Source organism: Panthera onca, chromosome E1 (assembly GCF_046562875.1).
Source record: "Panthera onca isolate mPanOnc1 chromosome E1, mPanOnc1 haplotype 2, whole genome shotgun sequence".
Lineage (NCBI taxonomy): Eukaryota > Metazoa > Chordata > Mammalia > Carnivora > Felidae > Panthera > Panthera onca.
In genome coordinates, this window is record NC_138352.1 from 18200085 (window position 1) to 18214315 (window position 14231).

General features: G+C 53.5%; 3 protein-coding genes across 4 annotated transcripts; 1 reads left to right on the top strand and 2 right to left on the bottom strand.

Moving 5' to 3' along the window:
* Positions 1–1719: 1719 nt before the first annotated feature.
* PSMB6 (proteasome 20S subunit beta 6) lies at positions 1720–3756 on the bottom strand. Its single transcript, XM_060647563.3, has 6 exons — positions 3617–3756; positions 3119–3186; positions 2652–2783; positions 2407–2536; positions 2063–2207; positions 1720–1937 (listed from the first exon to the last, which is right to left on the bottom strand). Exons 1-6 carry the CDS (start codon positions 3716–3718, stop codon positions 1795–1797), a joined length of 720 nt encoding a protein of 239 aa, XP_060503546.1. The 5' UTR covers positions 3719–3756; the 3' UTR covers positions 1720–1794.
* Positions 3757–7158: 3402 nt separating this feature from the next.
* Positions 7159–11544, bottom strand: GLTPD2 (glycolipid transfer protein domain containing 2). 2 transcript variants are annotated; one of them, XM_060647562.3, is made up of 4 exons: positions 10643–11544; positions 10470–10534; positions 10045–10211; positions 7159–9956 (listed from the first exon to the last, which is right to left on the bottom strand). In XM_060647562.3, the coding sequence occupies exons 1-4, from the start codon at positions 10746–10748 to the stop codon at positions 9419–9421; spliced, it is 876 nt and encodes a 291-aa protein (XP_060503545.1). In that variant the 5' UTR covers positions 10749–11544; the 3' UTR covers positions 7159–9418. The 2 variants fall into 2 exon arrangements, with proteins under 2 accessions (XP_060503545.1, XP_060503544.2); XM_060647561.3 differs by having other exon boundaries at positions 10470–11544.
* A 1059-nt stretch (positions 11545–12603) lies between these two features.
* On the top strand, positions 12604–13659 carry VMO1 (vitelline membrane outer layer 1 homolog). The gene is made up of 3 exons (XM_060647557.2): positions 12604–12789; positions 12919–13034; positions 13304–13659. Exons 1-3 carry the CDS (start codon positions 12604–12606, stop codon positions 13599–13601), a joined length of 600 nt encoding a protein of 199 aa, XP_060503540.1. The 3' UTR covers positions 13602–13659.
* Positions 13660–14231: the final 572 nt, after the last annotated feature.

Below are 14231 nucleotides of genomic sequence, written 5' to 3' on the forward strand. Positions count from 1 at the left end.
TGATCTCAGGGTCATGAATTTGAGCCCCACGTTGGGCATAGATTACTTAAAGAAAAAAAAAGAATTTCTTTTTTTTAAATCAAGGAAGAGGAGATCTGTGCCAGATAAACAGCCAGTATAAGTGCAAATGCCCTGAGGTCCAAGGGAAGAGAAAAAAACAAGTGACTAGAGCATCAACATTGGGGGAAGTGTTGGGTCATCGAGACCATGGTAAGGAGGTAAAACGTTATCCTAGACCCTCCTTACCATCCCAGGTCAAGCAGGGGAACATGTTCTCACTTACATTTAAAGATCACTCCAGTTGGGGCCCCTCGTGGCTCAGTTGGTTGAACGTCCGACTCTTGATTTTGGCTCAGGTCACGATCTCACAGTTCGTGGGTTTGAGCCCTGCATCAGCCTCTGTGCCGACTGCGGAGTCTGCTTGGGATTCTCTCTCTCCCTCTCGCTCTGCCCCTTCCTTCCTCGCACACTGCCTCTCTCTCTGAAAACAAATAAACTTAAAAAATAATAATAAAATAAAACATTAAAAGAAAAATCACTCCGGTTGCTCTATGGGAGATTATAGAAGGGGAGTGTGGAAGCAGCAGGGCCACGGAGGGGGCTGTTGCCATCTGGCAGACAAGGCACAATGGTGGCTTGGATCAAGACAGGGGTGTGGAGTGAGCGTAGCAAACACACAGAGTTGTCGAATCGCTATGTTGTGCCCCTGAAACTCAGGTAACATTGCTTACGGAAGAGCAACGTGCCAGTGACAGGAAGTGGGTGGGGAGTGCTCAGGCTCAAAGCAGACTATAAGGGGATGAGAGGAATCCAAGACGCCTTGAGGAAAGAGGACCGGGTAAACAGGTTTTGCAAAAAAAATCAAAAGTCGTCTATGGGTTATTTTAAGTTTGAGGTATATATATTTGGGATCAGAGGGCCTTCTCTGCTCTTTTCCACTTAATCCCGGACCTACCCACCTCCTCAGGAAGCCTCCCGTGTAACCTCCCAGAGTCTCCAGGGCAGGATCATATTCTAGAACAAAGTTTTCGAATGTGGTATTCAGTTCCCTTATCCACAGAGTGGAGGAAAGTTGAGGCAAGGCTGAGAAAGCCGGGCACTGCTAACAAGCACCCTTGAACTCCTTTTGGCCCCTGGCCCGAGTGGGCACAGACTCGGGGGGCCAGAGTCTACTCTCAGCCTCCCATCCAGGCGGCTAAAGACTGATTTACCATCACACCTCCGTGGGGTTCACAGAGGGCCCACAGGACTCCCAGGGGCCGTCCTCTCCCACCCGCCCGACATCCGTCTTAAACTCCATCTGCAAACAAGGCCCACCTTTCTCCCCAAAGCCACCAAAGCCACAGTGCTGCTCCTGGCAAGATGAGGTGACAGAGACGGGTGTGGAAAGAGGGGACCGTGAGCCTGAGCCGGAGGCAGGCAGAGGGGAGGTAACCCCAGGGACAGTCAGGATTCTGAATCCCACCCTGTGCCTAAACAGGGAAGGGGCTGGTCATCAGGTGGGAGCCTCCGTTTCAACCACACCTTGGTGCCCCCCAAGGACCTGGGTGTGGTGGGGGAAAGGAAGTGTGGGGGGATGGTCTGGAGAAAGAGGTTTGAAAACCACTCTCGCCAAGGTTTGTCTCCAACTCCCCCCCCAGCTCAGAGCAGTGGTCCGTACAGGTGGGCGTAGGCCGAACAAGTTCAGGCCTGAGGTCAGGAAAGGAACCTCAAAGCAGATTCTTTTTGACAAAGTGTTTATTGAATTTTACGTCACTATGGGGTGTCTCTTATTGTATCCTAGAATTCTAGGAATCAGGGAGGCGGTAACGTGGCGATGGTGAATTTGGGAATCTGGTCCCCCAAAAGTACCCGCCGCTCCACCCCTGACTCCTCGATGGCTGCCAGGCGGATCACACCTCCGCTGGAGCCGTCCCGTTCCATGGCCAAAGCGAGGGCTGTGAACAAACGAAGAAAGCTGGGGTCAGGGTCAGGTGCTGGGATCACCACAAGGAATGGGGAATGTTGGCCTGGCTTGGATAAGAGGGTTGACGTTCACAGGCCCAGAAACCCAAGTTCTCACCATTGGCCGTGAATTGTAGACACTCTTCCTTGGTCATGCCTTCCCGGTAGGTAGCGTCGACATAGCCATAGATATAGGAGCTCCCAGAGCCCCCAATGGCAAAGGACTGTCTTACCATCATGCCCCCCATGGGCACCGAGTACACCTGCCAGACGGAAGGAGGAGAAAAGTCACCAGTTGTACCCTATGCCACACACGTACATACACCTGCCCACGCGGGTGGTCTGAGATGAGTTGACAGTAAGGGAGGTAGAGACTGGGAAGACAAACAGAAAATGGCTGCGGTGGGGACAGGACCAAAGGCATGGCTCCAGGGCTCTGATGAGGGGGTGGGGGTGTCTCACCTGCCCTCCTTCTTGGGGGTCCCAGCCCGCAATGATGATTCCTGCCATCAAGTCTTCCCGGTATCGGTAACACATCTCCTTAAAGAGGCTGGCGGCTGTGTGCACCAGCGGAGGCTCGTTTAGCTCAATGCTAGAGGGGGAGGAGAGTGACAGGAGAGGCAGTGTTGGGATCTGGGAGTTAGACCATTTAGCATCCCAGGTCCCGACTCCCTTCAGATACTTGCTCCTCCCCTGCCCACAGGTACCTGTGGAAACCGAGCTGATACGTGACAGCATCAGCTACTGCCTGGGTATCTGCTGCTGAGCCTGAGCGGCAGCAGAAGATACGGTCGTGAATAGGGGTCAGCTTGTCAGTCACTCGATTGGCAATGTAGGACCTGCAGGACGGCAGAGCAGTGAGGGGGCGATCCCGCTGGCCTCCCACCTCCATCCCATTACTACCCACTCCAAGGGCTCAGAACAGGCATTCCGGCATTTCCTATCAGTTCTCACCCAAACGGAAGCTAGCTGGAGACCAGACTTTTGCAAACATTTCAGCCAAGGGGGAGGAGGGAAACTGGGAAGGAGTGGGAGCTGGAACAGATCCTCATCTCCTCCAAGAAGGGAAGAAACCTCCCTTCCCACGGTGGACTGTGGAGGGTAAGGACGGACTGCCAGGCAAGGAAAGAAGGGAGAGAGGGGATGACCTGCCACGCAGGTGTCCTGAGCTCACCCAGTGGTAGTTCTGGAGTCGGCTCCGAGAACCACGCCCCCTTCAAATTGCACGGCCATGATAGTGGTCTGCGAGAAACGAGAAAAGGGGTGAATCTGGGCCGCTTCCCATTATCCAGCACACATAAACTTTCAATGATCCCTCAGTGCGGTCCCTGGAGTCCGAAAGTCGTGCGCCACCGACCCGTTATCAAAACTCTCGTGGGGGCCCCAACACGCCGCAGAGTACCAGAATCCCAATCCTCAAATCCTCAGAGGCCCATCCCGGCCTTAACCAACCCCCCCCCCCCCCCCCCGTCCCGCAAAATGCCAGCGTCCCACTCTTCAGCCTCCCCTCCACCTCCCACCGCTCTCCAGCATCTTCAGGATACCTCTTTCCTGCTGGAACAGAGCGCACCACCTCCCGCCCCCGCCGCCAGTTCGCCGAGCCCCCTCAGCCCTCATCGTTCCAGCGCATCAAGCCTCGTGCGCATCTCCCGAACCCCGGGGGCCTCCTCACCCCGGTGGAGACTTCCCGGCTTTCCCAGTCGGGGGCAATAGCCTCGGGACCCCAGGCTGGGACAGACCCCGCTCCTCCAGCGGATACTAAGGCGGCCGCCATCTTCCTCCTCAGCCACTGCCACAAAGCGACTGTCGTAAAGCGCTCTGTCACTCTCTCTCCAGTCGTGCTGTAAAGCCGTCTGCGGGCGCAGCGAAGTCACGGTTGACGGCGGAAGGGGAAAGAGTCGCGCAGGGACGGATCTTTTGCGACAGTGAGCGCTTGATGGCAGCGTGGCAAGCCGACCGGGCGGAAAGCGCCCCGGCCGGCGTGCGAGGCCTCCGCTTCTGCGCGGGACCGACTTACTGCGATGGGCGTCGCAGTTCAGAGTCTTGGAGACAGACGCGAGCGTGTCTCAGTTAGAGTGACAGCGCTGTTTTCATTTCTGTTAGGTATGGACGTCGGAGTATATACCAGGAGTGGCATTGCTGGCTGATGCAGAGACGATACTTAGCATTTCGAAGAACTGACAGTTTGCACAGCAGCTGCCCCGTTTGACATGCCCGGCAGCCCTGTGTGCATCGTGACATTCCAACTTCCCCACATCCTCACTGCCTCCGTGCACTTTTAATTTTAGTCTTCCGAGTGGGCGTGAAGTGGCACCTTCTGTGCTTCCCCCCCCCCCACCCATTTCCTTAATGATTGGCGATGTTGAGCATATTTTCATGTGCTAACTGACCATTTATTTGTATATATTCTTTGGAGAAATGTCTATCCAAATCCTTAGCCCGTTATATTTTTATTTTTTTAAGTAATCTATACACCCAACTGGGGCTCGCAGAACCCAGAGATCAAGCGCTGCATGCATGCTCCAGCGCCTGAGCCAGCCAGGTATCCCCAAATTGTGTTACCTTTTATGATTATGATTATGAGAGAGAGAGAGAGAGAGAGAGAGAGAGAGAGAGAGAGAGAGAGAGAGAATCTTAAGCGGACTCCAGGCTCAGAGCTGAGCCCAACGCAGGGCTCAATCCCACGACCTGGGGATCATGACCTGAGACAATATCAAGAGTTGGACGCTCAACAGACTGAGCTACCCAGGCATCCCTGGGTTATCTTTTTATTGTTAAATTGTAGGGGTTCTTTTTTTATATTCTAGATACTATGCCTTTATCATAGTATATGATATGCCTTTATATATGGTTTGCAAGTATTTTCTCCTATACTACAGGTTGTCTTTTCACTTCCTTCGTTGGTGTTCTTTGAAACACAAACATTTCAAATTTTGATCAAGTCTAGTTTCTCTATTTTTCCTTTGGTTACCTGTGCTTTTGTCGTTATATCCATGAGACCTTTGCCTAATCTGAGGCAACAGGGATTTCCATCTATGTTTTCTACTAAGAGTTTTGTAGTTTCAGTTCTTACATCTGCAGGTCTATGATCCATTTTGAGTTCATCTTTGTATATAATGTGAGGGAAGTAGGGGCCCAAATTCATTCTTTAAAAAAATTTTTTTTTAATGTTTGGACAGAGTGTGAGCAGGGGGAGGGGCAGAGAGAGAGGGAGACACAGAATCGGAAGCAGGCTCCAGGCTCTGAGCCATCAGCACAGAGCCTGACGTGGGGCTCGAACTCATGAACCATGAGACCATGACCTGAGCCGAAGTCAGAAGCTTAACCGACTGAGCCACCCAGGCGCCCCCCAAATTCATTCTTTTGCAAGTGGATATCCAGTTGTTCAAGCACTGTTTGTTGAAAAGACTATTCTTTTCCCTTTGAGTGGTCTTGGCAGCTTTATCAAAAATCAAATGACCATAGGGGTGCCTGGGTGGCTCAATCGGTTGAGATTCCGACTCAGGCTCAGGTCATGGTATCGCAGCTGACGAGTTCAAGCCCCACACGATATTCTGTGCTGACAATTCAGAGCCTGGAGCCTGCTTCCGATTCTGTGTCTCCCTCTCTCTGCCCCTCCCCCATTCATGCTCTGTCTCTCTCTGTCTCAAAAATAAATAAATAAAAAGTTAAAAAAAAAATAAAAAAAATCAAATGACCATGGTATACAATCTGTTTTGTATGTGTTTTGCTAGTATTTTGTTACAGATCTTTTTTACATGTATTCATATAATGTATTGTTCTGTAGTTTCTTGTTTTTTCTTGTAGTATCTTTGGTATCAGGGTAATCCTAGCCTCATCTAGGGAAGTGTTCCCTCCTTTTCTATTTTTAAGAGTTTCTGAAGGATGGACATTAATTTTTCTTCATTTTTTTAATGTTTATTCATTTTTTGAGAGACAGAGACAGAGTGTGAATGGGGGAGGGGCAGAGAGAGAGGGAGACACAGAATCCCAAGCAGGCTCCAGGCTCCCAGCCGTCAGCACAGAGCCCGATGTGGGGTTCAAATTCACAGACCGCGAGATCATGACCTGAGCTAAAGTTGGCCACTTAACTGAGCCACCCAGGCATCCCATAATTTTTCTTTAAATGTTTGGTAGAATGCATCAGTGAAAACATCTGGGCCTGGGCTTTGTGGGAACTTTTTAAATTACTAATCTGATCTCTTTGTTTATTATAGGTGTACTCATATTTTCTGTTTATTCTTGAGTCAGTTTTGGTAGTTTGTGTCTTCCTAGGAATCTTCCATTTCATCTATGTCATCTACGTTGGCCTACAATTGTTGATAGTATTCCCTTATACTCTTTTTTATTTCCATAAGTTTGGTAGAAATGACCCCTCTATCATTCTTGATTTTCGTAATGGGAGTCTTCTTTCTGTCTTGGTCCAGCTATCGGTTGCCAATCCTGTTGATCTTTTGAAAGAACCGACTTCTGGTTTAATTGTTTCTCTGTATTGTTTGCCTTCTAGTTCCAATCTGATCTTTATTATTTCTTTCCTTCGGCCTTTTTTTTTAAGTTTTAGCTTGCTCTTTTTATAGTGTCTTAAGGAGGAAGATTCAACTAACGATTTGTGATCTTTCCTCATTTTTAACACAGACATTTACAGCACATTTCCCATTGAGAACTGCTTATGCTGCATCCTTAAGTTCTGGTATGTTTTCTTTTCATTTTCACTCATCTCAAAATGTCTGCCCTGTGATTTCTCCTTTGATCCGTTGGTCGTTTAGAAGTGTGTTGTTTCATTTCCACATTATTTGTGAATTTCTCAAATTCCTTGTTGGTATTGATGTCTAGCTTCATTTCATTTTAGTTAGAGGATATTCCATGACTTCAATCTTTTTAAATTTACTGAGACTTTTTTGTGACCTCACGTGTGGTCTCTCTTGGAGGATATGATACGTGCACTTGAGAAGAATGTGTATTCTGCTGTTATTGTGTGGAGGGGTCTTCCCGTGAATCTCTCATACTCTTCTACATACCACAGCCGGGGCTGGTTTCTGAATTGAAAGACTGATCTAAATAATCCCCTGCTTAAAACGAACTCTGGAGATAAAGTCCTATCTCTAGAAGATAGCTTGTAAGGACCTTCTTGAACTTGCTCCTGAACACCTTTCCAAAATCCCATCTCCTCTTTACTTTTTAATTTTTTTTAATGTTTATTTATTTTTGACAGAGAGACAGAGACATAGCATGAGCGGAGGAGGGGCAGAGAGAGGGGGAGACCCAGGATCTGAAGCAGGCTCCAAGCTGTCAGCACAGAGCCCCAATACGGGGCTTGAACTCACGGACCGCGAGATCATGGCCTGAGCCAAAGGTGCATGCTCAACCGATTGAGCCACCTGGGTGCCCCTTAATTTTTATTGTAGTAAAATATAAGTAACATGACATAAAAGTTAACATTTGAACCATTCTCGTCTGACTCAGTAGTATTAAATACATTTACACTAGTGGGCAACCTCTCTTTTATTTTTGACTCTGGGCTCTAGCCATCTGAACCGTTTCTAGTGCTGATACGTTCATTTAACAAAAAGCTATTCAGTGTCTACTAGGTGATAGGCACTGTTTAAGGCACTGGAGGTACACCAGGGAATGAAACGGACAGAAATTCCTTGCCCCATGCAACTTACTTTTCTCGATAGAGACAAAACAAAACTAATGAGTACAATACACAGCATATTAGATAGTGAATCATATTAAGAAAAAAAAAAGCAGGGAAGGGAAACAGGAAGTGTGTGTGTGTGTGTGTGTGTGTGTGTGTGTGTGTGTGTGTGTGTGTTGAAGAGACATTTGAGTAAAGTCCAGAAGAAAGTAAGGAGGGAAGTCACTTCTCTATTTGGGGCGAAAGCATTCTGGACAGAGAGAATAAGTACAAAGATCTCGGGGCAGGATCATGCCCGAAATACTCAGTGAAAATGGAAGAGGTCAATTTAGCTAGCACACAGTCAGATCACGTAGGGCCTTTACAAAGCTCTTCATCATTCTCACCTGAAAATAGGATTCAGAAAATATCCTGCTCAAATTAAAATTTATTTTTTCATCTGAGTGGAATAGGAACCCATTGGAAGGTTTTGAGTGGGGAAGTGACATGAGAATGGGATCTATATTTAAGGGATCACTTTGGTTGCTCTATTGAAAACACACAATGAAGTGGGGGGGGCTGGAAGGCTCAGTCCGTTAAGCGTCCAACTTTGGCTCAGGTCAGATCTTATGGTTTGTGAGTTCGAGCCCCACATGGGGCAACCTGCTATCAGCCCAGAGCTTGCTTTGGATCCTCTGTCCCCCTCTCTCTCTCAAAAATAAACATTAAAAATTAAAAAAAGGAAAAAAAGAGGAAACACGCAATAGGGACGCCGAATGTGGGACAGAGAGACAACTAGGAGGCTCTTAGGATAACCCGGGTCCTAGACAGAAAGTTGGACTTGACAAGGGTGAGTGTGGAATGGTCAGAATCTGACAGATTAGATGCGGGTATGATGAAAGGGAAACAGGAGAGTCAGGGCGACTGCAAGTTTTTGGTTTCAGGACCTGGAAGAATGGAATGGTCATTCACTGAGCAAGGAAAGACGGTGAAGGGACTATTTGGGGGAGGGAAGGGGAGTAGAAGCTCCGTTTTGGACACGTTAGATTTGTTATTTCTCTAGAGATGCGGCCAAAAATGGCTAATAAGTCGGTGTGTACAGACGATTCTGGGGTGCGGCGGGGAAAGTGGGCCGGGCTCACGACTGGAGACTTCCCAGTGTATGAAATCCGCCACGCTCACTATTGTTGCGGGAGTGACCGAGGAGTCTTTTAAACCCTACGTTATTCAGCTGAGCGCCCGCTCGGCTGTGAGGCCTGACGCACAGGTTTTAGGCTCTCGGTGGTGACAGGGGAGGGTGCCGTTTAATTCCCAGCGACGGGGAACGCGGGGAGAGGCGCCGTCCGGGAGGAGGCGCCCGGATCCGTGTTGGACGTGTTGCATCTGCGGGGTCTGCGGGCGCGTCCAGGAAGGAGCTGGCTGCGCGGGGGCCGGAGCTCGGCGCACAGGTCTGGGCCGGAGGCTTGGCACGCCGTTGGCGACTGCGGCCTTGGGAGCGGTTGAGACGGGGCCCCGGGGGAGCGTGAGTCTCCGGCTGCCGGGAACAGGGATGACACATCTTCCCACATCCATTGTTTTCGATTTCCCTTAAGCGCCTGCCGTCACCACACAAGACGCCCTACATCCACGGCTACCAAAGAATGCTTTTATTCCCTACAGCTCCTCCCCGCCGCGTCCCGCGACCGCGGAGAGACGGAGGGGCTCGGCACCCACCCACCCCGCCGGGGGCGGGCCTTCCAGTCGTGGCGTCATACGTGGGCGTGGCCGCGGCGGCCCCGCCCCTGGCCGGGCCCGGGTGGGCGGCGGGCCGAACGCGGGGCGCCCTCCCCACGTGGCGGGTCCCGACCGCGGCGGGCGTCAGGCCAGCCCGAGCAGCCCGCGCTCGGCCAGCAGGCCCTGGGTGCGGTTGTAGACGGCCTCCAGGGTGGCCGCCGCCCGCGCCAGCGCGGCCCGCGCCTCCGCCTCCCCGGCCCCCGGGCACGCCAGCCCGAGCCAGCGGCCGCGACCCGGGAAGGCGAGGAAGGCGAGGCGGGCGGCCTGGCGCACGAGCCAGGGGTGGTGCGGGGCCAGGGCCGTGCGGTACGCGTCGCCGCACTGCACGCCGGCGTCCGGGCCTCCGGGCGTCGCGGCCGCCACCCGGTGGAGGCAGAGCTGGGACCAGCGCAGCGCTCGGTGCAGCAAGAGCAGGGTCCGTGAGCCCGAGGACCTGGCCGGGTCTCGGGGGGCGACCCCGGGCCGCTCCAGCAGTCCCGCCCGCCGCTCCCACGCCGCCATGGCCGCCAGCGACGAGTAGTGCGCCGCCTCCGGGCCGTGCACCCGAGCCTCTAGGGCTGTCACCTTGGCGGAGGCCTCGTCCGTGGCGAAGGCGAAGATGGAACCGAGGGGAGTTAGGAACCTGTGGCGGGGGGAGAGCGCGGGCTGGAGAAGGGGCGGTGGAGCCGCTGGGGGGCGGGCCCCGGGGGGCGGGGAGGGAGGCCGCTTACCTGACCAGCGCCCTCCATCCGGCCAGGTACTGCGACAATGCCACGTCGCCTTCGGGGTTCAGACTGGCGCGAAACGGCTCCATCACGCGGCCCAGCACCCCCTGGGGGCCCTCACACGGAGGCTCTTTCCACTTGGGGGCCTCCAGGGGGCCCGATTGCCGCCGGACCTGGGGATAGACACGGGCGGAAGGGGGCGGGAGCAGAACCCCTAGCCAGCTGGGCCTCCTTGGCCAAGCAGCCCAGTCGGGCCCTGCAGAAGTTACTCCTAAGGTCTGGCTGGGATCTCTCCAGCCGCGCTCGGCTGCTGACGCGAGAGGGGAGACGAGGAGCAGGACCCGTCCTTCCCCAGACCCCCAGCCTGGTCCCGCTTCCCGCCATCAGGGTCCCGCCCGGAGTTCTCGGTCTCAGCCCTGTCCCGAGCATACCTGGACAGGCGGCGGTCCTTCGGGATTGCAGGACCGTGCCCAGGACCTGCACCCTGAGACGACGCCTGGAGAGGGGCGAGGCCGAGCGGTGAAGGCTCGAGGAGGGGGCCTTAGGTCCCCAGCGCTTGGGTACCTGGTGCCTCCCAGGGCAGATGAGGGAAGGGACCACTCACGAAAGCTCCGAGCACAGAGATAAAGCAGCAGCAGCGAGAGGACAGCAAGAGGAATCGCGTGGCGAAAGCAGCGCCTAGACACCTGTGTTAGCAGCGCGACCCCCATGGCTGGGGCGGGGACCACCGCCCCCTCGCTAGCCCCAAACCAGTACCTGTCCCTCTGCCTCCTGGAGGCCAGAGAAGTCCGAGGTGCCCTGAGGTGCTAAGGGTTAATAATTAACCTACTAAGTCCCCTTCCCCTGTGCCCTTTGCTCCAGAGGACAGCATCTCTGCGGTGCAAAGCCGATGACTAGGATTTGGGGGATTCCCTAGCAACAAGTCTCTGCGTTTGCCTTCCGTGTAGGCCAGGTTGTAGTAAGAGAGGCTGGGCTGGGAACGACCCCCCCACTGAGCAATGATGTGGGCCCTACATCAGCTCTGGCCCGAATCCCCACCACTGCACATTCGAATCCGAGGATTAAATGATAATGTACGTGCAAACACTGTAAGTGGAAAAACTTACCACAATTGCTTCATAAATCATAACCTATGAAGTTCAAACGTAGGGCACCTGGGATCCCGGAAGCACCCACTTCTAAATTCTCTATCCTGTCTCCAGGGGACCTGTCTTCTGGGTGCTTTATACTTTAGGCTTTATCCGGTTGCATTTTTGTGGCTTATTATTTTCTTTTAACTCCAGGTTGGTTCTGGTTTCGCTGGTTATTCGTGTGTGTGTGTGTGTGTGTGTGTGTGTGTGTGTGTGTGTGTGTGAGAGTTTTTAAAAAGTAATCTCTATGCCCAACATGGGACTTGAACTCATGACCCCAAGATCAAGAGTCGCACTCTACAGACTGAGCCAGCCAAGCACGCACCACATCACACCACACCCACCCCCTGCCCCTTATTCTTCAAAACAAACCTTGTGAACTGTTTCCACATCCAGGCCCTGTAGTAGGCCTCAAAAAGACAAAAGTGCCTTCACAGAGCTCAAGATCCATTGGAAAATTTATCATCTGTTTCCTTGATTTTCTTGGCTGCTGATCTATTTACAGCACTGAGAATATTGCCTGGGCCAAAACCACATTATTGGTATATAAATATATATTGAATAAACACAGGAAAGCGTGAAGGACAGGCACATTGGGTGGTGACCTCATGACAAATCAGAGCCATTTTTCCCCCCAAGTTAGGAGTCCGCCTAGTGGTCATGGCGGAGACAACATTCAGGGAAAGGACACAGGAAGCAAGGGAAGAAACAGCCCCCCTGTTCTTAGGGGCTCTCAATCCCCTGTCCGTAAAAGTTCTTGGAACTGTTCCTGTCTGTGTATCTTCTTCTCGGGGGAAGGGGGACCCCAGATTCTCTGGGAGTCTGGGCCCCAATCACTAACAAGATCCTTTCTAGCTACCACAGTTCATGGATTCTTGCCCTCTCTCTCCCTCGAATGCTCCCCCAAATCCTGGAGGTCAGGAGAACCCCCACCCAGCATTTCAGAGTCATTGCTTCCATCCCTAGACATGGGCTCCCCTCTTCCCAGTGTTGGAATGTTCCCCAGCTTGCTGACTGTGACCTTAGGCAAGTTGCTTGTCATTTCCAAACCCCATTTTGCTCATCTGTGAATAGGAAGGGTCATTCCCACCTCCTTAAAAGGGTTGTAAGGATTAACACACGCCTGCAAAACGCTGACCACAATTCGTGATCTATAGTAGAAGCTCTGTAGGTGGTGGTTAACTCAGCTGGTCCGCTCTCTCTCCTCCTCCTCCTCCTCCTCCTCCTCCTCCTCCTCCTCCTCCTCCTCCTCCTCCTCCGGAGAGGGGAGCCTCCGTCTCCCAGAGCAGAGAATGGAGTCTGCAGGGTTCTGGGAGCAGATTAGTTTCGGGTGTCACTTAATCCGGGAGGCCCTTCCGTAACCGGAGACTTCACAGGGGCAGAGGTAGTATAAATCTGCAAGAAGGGGCCCAGCCCGGCTCTCAAAGGCTGCAGGATGGACAAGGGTGCCTCAGCCAAGCTGCTGCTGCTGCTGTGGGCCACCTGCTACGGACATGCAACAGCCGACCACCTGAGCGGCTACACGTCGGTCATCGAGGTGGCCAACGGGGGACCCTGGGGCGACTGGGCCTGGCCTGAGATGTGTCCCGATGGATTCTTCGCCAGCGGGTTCTCGCTCAAGGTGGGGATTCAGGCTGAGATCTCTGAGGAGGGGGAAGATGCACATCCCCTCACCTCCCCACCCGCTGCTGGGGAACAGAGGATGGCAGTGTTTTCACAGGTCCTTACCCTTCTTCTCCTCCCCACCCAGGTGGAGCCCCCCCAAGGCATTCCTGGCGACGACACTGCTTTGAACGGGATCCGACTGCACTGCTCACGCGGGAACGCGGAGCGCAACACGCAGGTGGTGGAGTCCCAGTCCGGCAGGTGCGGGACGCGGGCCAAGGGCCCCCGAGAATTTGCATACGCCCTTCCCCTGCGTTACACACACACACACCCTCCGGGCTAGAATGTCCCCCTGGGGCTGTGGGGCAGTGTCGACCTGGGGACTGGGTGGAAGACCTCCCTGGTCAGGTGACCACACCCAACGCACCCCGGGGCGCGTAGCAACTGGCGACAGGTCCCCCGTCCCCGGGGCTGGGAAGGGGGCGGGGCGGGGCAACCGCGGAAGCATCGCTTCTCCCCCGCCCTCGTAGGTGGGGCGCGTGGAGCGAGCCACAGTGGTGTCCCGGCGGTGGCTTCCTCGTGGCTTTCTCGCTTCGCGTGGAGGCACCCATGGCCCCCGGGGACAACACGGCGGCCAACAACTTGCGCTTCCGCTGCTCCGACGGCACGGAGCTGGAGGGGCCCGGCCTGGCCTGGGGCGACTTTGGAGAGTGGAGTAAGGCCTGCCCCAAAGGCGTGTGCGGTTTGCAGACCAAGGTCGAGCGGCCGCGGGGCCTCCGAGACGACACCGCCCTGAACGACGTGCGCTTTTTCTGCTGCCGGAGTTGACCGGGTCGCCCGCCCCGAAGCCAGTCCCACCTCTCGCTATTAAAGCTTCTCCGTCTTGGCTTTGGTCTCCTTTGTTTCGGGGGTGGAGGAAACGGCGTCCTAGTCTTCCTCCCAGCCCACCACTGGGCCAGGCCCAAATTCGGGTTCGGTCTGGGGAGTCCAGGCAGGCCGCTGAAAGTCACGGACCCACACAACCCAGGAAAATGCCCTTAAACACAATTTTGCGTGCAATTAAGGAAGTCCGTCTTTCTGAGGGCGTCTGCAGACACATCGCCCTGGTTAAGAGCCCGGACTGTTTCCTTTCGGAAGCACCAGTGACCTCAGATTGAGAAACTTCCGCCAAATTGGGTTCTACCAAACGCTAGGACACCTTGAGTTTTCATTTTCTAGGGCTTACTCTAGCTTGTCTTTTCCACATTCTCCTTTTCCCTACAAAAGTCAAAGAGTGGCTTTTGATGTAGGGATTTCCAAGTTAGGACCGTCACGCTTGCTTCTCTCTTGCCGGAACCCCCTGGCTATCCGGACGGTTAGGCCGTTCACCAAATTTCCGCTTCAAAATTTCACTTTCTCGGACTTCATCTTATTTCAAAACGTCCCTCCCTCAGCCACTACCTAGCCCATTACCGGCGT